The sequence below is a fragment of the Plecotus auritus genome, assembly GCF_963455305.1.
Source record: "Plecotus auritus genome assembly, chromosome: 3".
Taxonomy (NCBI): Eukaryota; Metazoa; Chordata; class Mammalia; order Chiroptera; family Vespertilionidae; genus Plecotus; species Plecotus auritus.
The window spans coordinates 32,656,558-32,666,798 of record NC_137772.1 but is presented as its reverse complement, the minus strand read 5'-3'; the positions used below and the strand labels follow the sequence as shown (position 1 = coordinate 32,666,798).

The following is a 10,241-nucleotide window of genomic DNA, read 5'->3' as shown; positions in this document are numbered from 1 at the left end:
TCTAGACTCAGAATGCCAATTTATTAACTTAGAAAAATGTGACAGTCATGGGGACTAGCCATTCAAGTCTTCTTGCCCACTCATGTGGCCCCCTCTTGGGAGGTCTTCAAAAGAAGCCAGACAGCATTGCCTCTGCTCGGGTAGCGTTTAGTGGATAAACCCTCACGGCCAGTGCCCACAAGCTCCCCAGCCCAGTGTCCATGGATGGCCCATGTGCTGCCAAGAAGGTTGGGCTCTGGTTGCCTGGCCACGTTCTCCCCTATCAATCCTGGAGCTCAGGACAGCTTCTTGCTCCTTGGGCTTCAAGGTCTAGCGGCATCATGCTGACTTCCCTGTGTTGTCAAAATGTTCTCTTTTATAGTAAACTGCCTCTAGTTTATTCATAAACTGGCCTCAATAGGATGAAAACAGAAATTGCCTTTATTCCTTTGTTCCACCGCCTCTTTCCACAGCTCTGTACCCCCTTCCTTTGTGGGCATCCCAGAAACACAAGGGAGGAGATCTGAAGTCTGAACCCAAACTTTGCAGGACAGCTTTTCTGGGGCTGACAGTTATTAAGAATCACATCTCTTCAGTATAAAAAAAATGCAGTCTATTCTAATATGAAGCCTTCCATTTCTCATTTAATTTTAACCCTCTCTCCTACCCCAGCCCAGTCCCAACCTTGACCCAGGAGGGGGGAAGTGGGGCTCTTTGGCTGCTTGCTATTTCCCACCTGGATCTTCTTCTTGCCCCAAGCACCACACTACCCCTGGGTTCTCTGGATGGTAAGGGAGAGGATGGGAGAGCTGTGAAGACAGGAAGGTTCCTATTTGTAGGTAGAATTGGCGTCTTCTGACATGTGGACGTGCTTGTGTGGGTCCTTACAAGACGTGACGGCCTTGCAGGGGACACCCCACCCCCCTGGACCTCCATTTCCCTGGTGTTCAGGGTGCCTCCAGCAACTGGGCTCTGAGCATCAGGGGATCTTTCCCCACACACAGATCCTGCTTTTGGTGTTGCTTCGTCTTTCCAGAGGCCTGCTACAGAGGTGACCCTTCAGGGGTACCCATGTCTGGATCCAACGTCCTCCCCAGCTCCAGGGAAACGTAAACACTCCCTGACCCACCATACTCAGGACACCAGCTGTTCCCATGGCAGCCACACGCTGCTTGGGAACCTGTTACGACAACCCCCCAACCCAGGGAGCGAGTGACATTCTGAGTGGGCCCCCAGCTCTGCTCTCTTGAGCACACGCCTTCCTCTCTAGGGTGGGAAGAGAAAGCCTCAGCACCCCTTCCAAAGGAAGCTCCGCTCTGCTGTCCAGCCCTTAAATTCTCATGTTTAGCCTGGAGGTGAGTGATGAGAGGGACTGGCAGAACCCTCACTTCAGTGTGCCCCTAGGACCTTATTCTAGAATGTGGGGTCCCCAAGCATTTCTCTTTACCAATACAGCTGCTCTCTTGTGTTTCTCCTTTTGCTTAATGATTTTCCTAATGGGCTGATTATACCATCCCACATATTCTCAACTCTAAATGTTACTTAAAAATTTCCTGAGCTCTCTGCATTTCAACCATCTTGCCCCTGGCTCTGACTGCATGTTCCACTCTCAGGTTCCTATGTCAGCAAGGGTCCCACCAGGAGAACAGACGCCACACTGGTCATTTGAATGGATAGAATTTAGGCTGAGGAACTGTTGTTGACTATGGGGTCTCGGAGGACGGTCAAGGGGCACTGAGGCTGCATGGGGTGATTAAGCTGGAGGCAACTGCCAACCAGGGCTGGGAGAAACAAAGGGGGAGGTTGGGCCACCAGGATTGAAAGCTGAGGACAGGCCTGGCAGAACTGGCAGACCTCTGCGGGGAGGGGACACCAGGCTGCTGGTAGCTCAGAGGACACTGCCAAGAGGCTGGGGCTCAGCCCTCTGGAGAGGGGTCTGTCCCCTTGTGCTGGAGCCTCCAGATGGTTGCAGAGGGCTTGCTTCTAGGAGGGTGGGGATAGACTGGAGACTACCACAAGCAGCCTGTGCCCGGTGGAGGGGTGGCAGAACAACAAGCAAACAGGAAGGCATCTCAGCTTCCTGCCTGCTGCCTTCTAGGCCCTCTGTGCGTGTCCACCTCTGGGAGACTTACCCAGGAGCAGCTGATGAAGGAGACCAGAGGTATGCAGGGTCCCAGTTCCAGCGAGACAGAGTGGGGTGTAGAGGATGGGTAGTAGCACCATGACAGGTAGGATTCCTTTTTAGGGAATGATGCAACTCAGTTCTGTTTTCCCGTGTTCTAGAATCTCTAGACAGTCACCACCACACTGCCGGAAACACTGTGTCTTCCAACCTTGGAAATAATAATTAAGCACAGAGTTCAGAATCAAAATTCCTCATGATTCTCAGCACCTCAATCATGGTCCCCTCTGCCCTTTTGCTGTGTTCAGTGATAGTCATCACATAAATAATTCTGGCTATATTTTCTATATAGTTATTTCACACATCATATTTACCATCTCACTGATTTCAAGATGAGCCATAAAGTTACAACGCTAATTTACCAAGCTTTTTCCAACGATACAAATATTTTTCAGTTTTCCACATTAATAGATAATGGTGCTATGAAACCATGTGTGCATATTATTTTTTCTTCACTGGATGTATTTCTGTATCCTCACACTTCTGTGTTATTTTACCTTATGTTGAAATTACTTGCTATCCCACATCCATATCTCATTAGAACCATCTCTGCTCAGCCTAATGTCTCCATCTTTCCACATTCTTTCCCAATCCCTTTGCTTAATTACTTTTCTACTGGATTTGTCATTATAGCCCTTACTAACTTAAAAAAAAATCATATTTCACTTGGTTACCTTCATCTTTACTCAGTTTTCGTAAGCTAAGAGGACCACCTCCATCAGGAATTGTTCTGTGGCGAGTGAAGCTTCTTCACCCCAGGCAAACTTGCTCACTGTCCAGGCTGAATATTAATGAAATTTGGTACTAGGACAAACACATAAGGCCCTGTTCCCTATGGGACATCTCTATTTTCAATAATTAGTGGCTTCTAAAAATTGGGTTTCAATGAATCGAAGCCATAATTCCTTGGATGTGTCTTTTCTGGAATAAGACAAAAGAACAGAATATGGGGCAATTAAAAATGTTTCCCTTTGGAAAGCAACATTACATTCAAATGGATGAAGCCATTTATAATGAAAAAAAAATTCATGTAAGATTTGATTTTGCTGTCCCAGTATAAAATATATCTCTATGTGTGGTATCTGCTGCTTTCCTTTTCAAAAAGTATTTCTCCAACAGAATTTTTTTAAAAAGTTTTGCATGGAATATAGATAAAAATATCAATGGGCATTTAATTTTTTATATTTTTATTTATTTCTGAGAGGAAGGGAGGAGGAGAGATAGAAACATTAATGATGAGAGAGAACCATCGATTGGCTGCCTCCTGCACGCCCCTCACTGGGGATCGAGCCCACAACCTGGGCATGTGCCCTGACTGGGAATCGAACTGTGAACTCCTGATTCATAGGTCAAGGCTCAACCACTGAGCCATGCCAGCAGGGCTCATTGGTTGTTTTAAAAGAAAAAACAAAGCACCACTCACTTTTAAGGCCCATGTTTATTTCAGACTTTACAAGAGATCGATAGAGCCCTCTTGCCCAGTTGTCTATTCCTGTCTCCATTATGTTATACTAGAGGCCTGGTGTACAAAATTTGTGCATGGGTAGGATCCCTAGGCCTGGCTGGCAATCCAGGGGCCTTCCAGCTACCGTCCGGGGCCTTCCTTCATTCCACGTTGCCCCCTGGTGGTCAGCGAATGCCATAGCGAGTGATCAAATTCTCAGTCTACTGAGGTCGAACTCCCGAGGGGACACTTTGTGTATTAGCCTTATATATATATAGAAGATAGTATCCAATCAAGGGCACTGAGAACAACACTCACTGGTATCCCCGAGGTAAATTCACATGATGGAGAAAACAGACTTGTAAGACATTTGTTTTCCAACAAGCCTTGTCTGTTATAGCATCATTAGGATTTATGCACCCCCAAAATTATTGGAATAGTTTCATGTTCAAATGCCTGTTGCTTTTTTAAAAGTAGATTTACAACAATGTACAATAAATAATTTATTTAAAGTAATGGGAAAAAATTAAGTGTATCAGTTAATACACTAAATCTGAATGGACTTTTCTCTTATTTTAAGAAAAAGATACTGTCAAATAGTTATAAAAATAAACCACAGCTCATGCTTTTTACACATCTAACTCACGACGAAGTGGTGAAGAAAAGTTGAGAGTCAGCGGCCAGGGAGGAGCACAGGTGACGAGGTGCAGCTGGCACAACAGGCATAGCAGTCATCCATTCTGTCGGGGACCATGTACAGTTGGGACTGGGCATGGGCATGTTCTGAGGGCACAGTAAGCTATTGACACAAATGACCCAGACCTGTCTCCATGGGTTGGACTCCCAATACTCCTCAGCTCTCAGGAATTGAATGGAAGAAATAGACATACATGAACACCTTCACACCCAGCTGCATTTAGGAAGAGGCTCGTGTCCTTGGTTAGCATATGCACATGTCAGTGTCCTTGGTTGTTTGAAGAAGCTTGTTCATTGCGCGTCATTTGAGTTCTTTAGGTCTAGCCCGCAGAGGTTCACAGCATCTCGTCCAAGAGCGTGGCCAAGTGCCCTCTTTGGACTGAGCTGTTGTCACAGTCCTTCCTTCCAGATTATCTGCACAGACAGTTTAGGCTCTGCTGTTTCCTTGACCTTCCTCCCACAGTGTTTGAAACGTTGCCCTCAATTTAAAGTGGAATAGCTCCAAGGTTTGTTTCTGGTCCTGGAGAGTGAGGTCACAAGAGAGCAGAAGTGGGGCCTCCCAGCAGGGGGCATACGTGACACCCGCTCCGCAGCTGTGTGTGTGTGTGTGTGTGTGTGTGTGTGTGTGTGTGTGTGTGTGTGTGTTGGGGGGGGGGTGTCCACACCTCTCCTCCCCAAGGATCGCAGCAGCGTCCTGAAAATCAATTCCTCCCCAAATCAGACCCATCTGGTTAAGATTCAATTATCATTTGTGTTCGGTAATTATTGGCTTGCAAGGGAGCGGGGAGAAGCAAACGTCTCGTTTTCAGCACCCCACCCCCAACCTCTTGAAATAAAACTGGCAAAAATAAAAAGAGCATTCTGGGAGGCATTTGATAATTTAAACATTCATAAATTTAAAAAATATTAAAGGGTTCCCAGTCCTTCAAGAAGGGGAGCGGGCGGCGTAAGAGACGGTAGTGAGCGGAGTCCGGAGGGGGATGCGCTTGGGCCCGGCGGGGCGCAAACGGTTAAAGGCGCGCGCCGCCCGCGGATTGGGAGTCCCGGCGAGCCCTCGCTGGCAGGCAGGCTGTGGCCTCCTGGAGGTCACCGGGCCCTTGGGGCTGGGGCCCGCCACCCGACGCGCAGGTGCGGACGCGCGCGCACTGCCCGGCCCGGGGGTGGAGGGAGCGCGGCGGCGGGGCCCGAGCGTGGAGTGCGTGTGCGGCCGGGGGGCCGGGCACGGGGCTGCTCCAGCGCGGCGTCTTTTCTTCTCCTCGCAGTGATGTCATCGACAGCAGCGGCTGGGAGCCGGGAGGCGGCGGCGGGGGCGGCGCTGGGCGGCCGCCGCAGGTTCATGTGCTTGTAATGAAAAGGCACTTGACAGTCGGCCAGGACGCACGCGAGGGAGCGCGAGCCGGCCGGACCGCGGCGCCACCCGAGCCAATCGCCGTCGTCGGCCTCTCCATGGGCGAGCAGGAGGAGGGGGCGGTGAGCGCTACCCGCCGGGCCGCGGCCGCTCCGAGGTGAACGGCGCGGAGACCGGCTCGCGGCGCGGGGAGGCCGGGCGCGCCGCCGCTATGAATTCCGCCGAGCAGACCGTTACGTGGCTCATTACCTTGGGGGTGCTAGAGTCGCCCAAAAAAACCATCTCGGACCCGGAGGGCTTCCTGCAGGCGTCTCTGAAGGATGGAGTGGTCCTCTGCAGGCTGTTGGAGCGCCTGCTGCCCGGGACCATCGAGAAAGTGAGTGTCCCCGGGCCCACTCCCCCACGGCGGACAGGCCCTGGCGGTGGGAGCCCGAGGCGGTGGGAGGCCCCGCGCCCCGCCTCGCCCGGGATGCGCAGAGACGTGCGGGTGCCGGGCAGCTCGCGTAGGCACCTGGTGGCCGCGCGGGGCTGGGAGAGCGCGGGGCGCGGCAGAGCCCACGCGTCTCCTTTGTGCGCGGACCCGGGAACGCGGCCCGCGCGGGGGGCGCGCTGGCGGCGCGAGGACCCAGTGGCGGGAGTTCGGGGCGCCATTGTGTGCGGTGTGGGCTGGGAAGGGGTTCCAGGCCGCGTACTAGGGGAACGACCCCGGGGAGGCCCAAAGGAAAGGGGAGCGCTGTGCACCGCCCTAAGGTAGAGTCGCCCCTCTCCGTGACCCGACCCGAAAATCGTGCTCCAGCGATGCGCACCGCTTCCTCGGAGGCTTTGTTTGAACAGCTTTTGTTGGTGGTATTGTATGAGAGTTCCGTCCCCCATTTAATTGACCAATTGCCATGCATTTTTTAAAAGATGCATTCATCAATAGCTGAGGGCTGGGTTGTGAAATGATTTATTGCTCTCCCCACGAAAGAATGCCTCCTGTCTCCAAGCCCAGAGGATGGCAAACACGGGGTTGGAAAAGCCTTGGCATTCTTCAAGGCTGGCTTAAAACTCGAGATATCATTTCCAGGTTCCTACCTGATTTTGAACAGAATCCCCAGCACTACAGACCCTGCTTCTCTTCTTCGTGACTAGTGGTTTCTTCCCCCTGGGCTGGAGTGTGAACCTTGACCTGCATCTCTGCGAGTGATTAAAGTTTGCTTTCCTCTCCCACAGCTGACAAAGCAGGGGTGAGGGGAGAGAAGCGCTTTTGAAACCAATGTGTTCCCTGTATTTCAAAAACACTACAATCTTACTCCAATTTTTTTGCCAGTACATAATCTTAAGATCCACAATTACTTAAAAGGTATTAAAATGTAAAAATTGAAGTACACCATGACTAGGAAAAACTATTTAATTTTAAAAATGGGTTTATTGGTCCCAAATGCACAATAACAATTTGCTAATAAAAATATTAGGTGACTTTATAAAGTAAAATGTTTAATCTTATAAGCTTGTGCATGTCCTGGTGCTACATTTTAAAGGTCAGAAAATGTTTTATTTTATTTGAATTTTGCGTGCTTACTAGTTTTAGGTATTTTTTTCCTTACTTGGAATGTATTTATGAAAACAGAATCTGCATTTTAGAATGAATACCTGCCAGCCTGTCCAGGGAAGAAAAATGTTGTTTGTAAATGAACCTGATGTCACAATAAAATTATGATTTAAGACAGGAATAAGGAGCAGGATTTAACTTTCAAGGCACTCATCTGGATAGCAGAACCTCTGGTAATAAAAGTCAGATGTTGAAAAGAATGGGAAAGGCATGCATGCTAAGTTTACCAAAATAGGCTTATATGAAACACCGTTCATTTCTAAGAGTGAAGCTTTAAGAAACTTCATGTGCTGTCTAGAAAAAACATATCACTATCAACGTATGTTATTTGGCATATTAACTACATTAATATTGATTAACATACTTCAATAATAATTTTCTTTTAAATCCTGGAAAGGTTTTCTTAGAACACTATAGTGTGCCTTTCATCTCTAACACAACAAAGACAGGAATGAATAAAATGCTTAGCTTGCCAAAGCCAAATTGAAACAATCCAACATAATCTAAACTATGGTCATTTGGAAATTTCTTATATTGAAGCCATCCCTTTATTCCCCTAGGCCCCAATTGGTTTGTTTTAGACTGACACTAGCAGTGAAAGTTTAACATGAAAGTAGCCAATTATAGACAGAGCTTCTGATTTCCTGTGGTCCAAAGGTAGGTTTTTGGAGTAAAATATTAGCTATTCTCTGCCTCTGAAAACCTTGGGGTTCAGAAGTTCCATAAGCCTTTTCCACTTTCTGAGAAGAGTTATTTATTTGAGCTTTGGGATGTTTGCGTGCACACCACCAAATAATATAGGCCACAAAGCACACATGCTGAACAGCTTTCCCTGAATGTGGGAATGTTAGGGTTTTTTTTTCTCTCTCTCTCCTTAAAAAGAAACATTTGGAAACTGAACTGAATATTCACATGGAATTGAAAGTATCTTAACTTTACCCCTGTTTGCCACATGAACACACTGACAACTGGTCAATGGGGTGTAAGCAGCCTGCAACTTAACATTTGCAAATTCATCATTTAAAACTTTGAACCATTAGAGTGGGGAAACTGCATAATTAAAAGTTTTGTGATGGCTCAGATTTCCCATGTGCCTTTTATTAAGAAACACGCCCTAATGTGTTTCTTACATTGAGCTGATTTGTTCTATTTTCCAGCCAGTAAAAGGGTGGAGAACCGAGAGTACATTCATTTGGTTCAGATTGTTCTGCTCACTTTTAAAAAGTTTTTTGTGCAGGTTCTCCTTTATGCCGTTCTTTTATTTAAGGTGGAAGGTTGGATAGGAAAAGGGGATTATAAACGCAGGGAGAGGAGTTCAGAAAAGAGATACATTTCATGATGGCTGAGGATAGGTTCTCTGCTGTAGGGGAGTGAAAAGTGGGAGTTACAGTCTCAAATCTTCGTGTATGAGGATCCTACACTTTGATTTTCTCAGTAATGGCCAGGATGCTTTGCTGACCTACCCAACTGTTTGCTTCCCTCATTCCTCCTGTGATGAGAAATACACAAAGGCCACAGAACACAGTGAGCCCTAGTAGCATTGAGCTCATGAGTTAACACTTTAAACATCCCTAGACCCGTGGTCGGCAAACTGCGGCTCGCGAGCCACATGTGGCTCTTTGGCCCCTTGAGTGTGGCTCTTCCACAAAATACCACGGCCTGGGCGAGTCTATTTTGAAGAAGTGGCATTAGAAGAAGTTTAAGTTTAAAAAATTTGGCTCTCAAAAGAAATTTCAATCATTGTACTGTTGATATTTGGCTCTGTTGACTAATGAGTTTGCCAAACCACTGCCCTAGACTATTAAGTCGCAGGGGATGAAATCTAGATACAGAAGTTTTAGAAGATGGAACATTAATGTAAGATCAATAAAACACCTGAAAATAGTGAAGATCATGAAATGATGCTTGAATTTTACCTGTCGATGAAGTTGCTTGATTCACCATGAAAAACTCAAGGAACCTGGTTCTTTCTCTCCACGCTCAGAGCACATAGTAATCCATAAAGTGCTGCACAGGAGACACTCCATCAACCTAATGTTTGTGGAATATACTTGAAAGCCAGATGCTACCTTTCTGGTCTTGCTGGGTGTCTTGGGTGTGCAAGTGTGTATGCATTTAAACTGTTTTAAACTGTTGGGCTGAGTATTAGTGTCCTGGGCTGCTGGGACAAAGTACCACAGACCAGGCAGCTTAGACAACAGAACTTATTCTCTCACGGCCCTGGAGGCAGATGCCCCAGATCAAGGTGTGGGCAGGGCCCTGGGCTCCCTCTGCAGGTGCTAAGGGAGGATCTGTCCAGGCCTCGCCAAGGCTTCTGGTGGTTCCTTGGCTTGTGGCAGCACAACCACAGTCTTCCCATGATGTTCTCCTGTGGTCGCTTCTCTGCACTCACACTTCCCCTTTTCATAAGGACACCAGTCATTGGAATAGGACCACCCTACCCCAGAATGACCTCATCTGCAATGACCTTGTTTCCAAATAAGATCAGATTCTGAAGTATTGGGTGGTTAGACTCCAATCTTTTGGGGGGACACAATTCATTCTATAACAGGTTGCATAATACATTTGAACCAAGTCCATTTATTAAGTACTTGTCTACCTGCAAGTGCCAGGTGCTATGGGAGCTAAAAGACTAAACAACAGATTCTTGGGGGTTTTGTTGAAGGAGAAAATACAAATATAAGAATATGAACCATATGAGACAGAAGGAAATCAAAAGTCATAAAGTCCTGTGTAGATGAAAAGAACAGAGGAATTAAGAAATCCAAGGAGACTGCATTTGAGCTGTCCAGCCTCCGGTGATTTTTTTGACACACGGGTTAGACAGCAGTCACCAACCGGTGGTCCGTGGACCGCTGGTGGTCCGTGGGGTCCGGAAGGTTGACGACCGCTGGATTAGAATATTGTTCATATTTTCCTAAACTGTGATCTGGAAGTCCTAGGGATCTTCCACAGCAAAGAATGTAGACATTCTGATACAGCATAGGAAAAAGACACTGCT

General features: G+C 47.5%; 1 protein-coding gene across 4 annotated transcripts in view; it reads left to right on the top strand.

Annotated features, from left to right (window-relative positions):
* The first annotated feature begins 5,457 nt into the window (after positions 1–5,457).
* Positions 5,458–10,241, top strand: part of ARHGEF7 (Rho guanine nucleotide exchange factor 7) — a 138,959-nt gene continuing 134,175 nt past the window's right edge. For all 4 annotated transcript variants that reach the window (XM_080662672.1, XM_080662671.1, XM_080662670.1 and 1 more), the window contains exon 1: positions 5,458–6,025. In XM_080662672.1, coding sequence (XP_080518798.1) covers positions 5,861–6,025 — 165 coding nt within the window. In that variant the 5' untranslated portion in view covers positions 5,458–5,860. The remainder of the gene's footprint in view (positions 6,026–10,241) is intronic.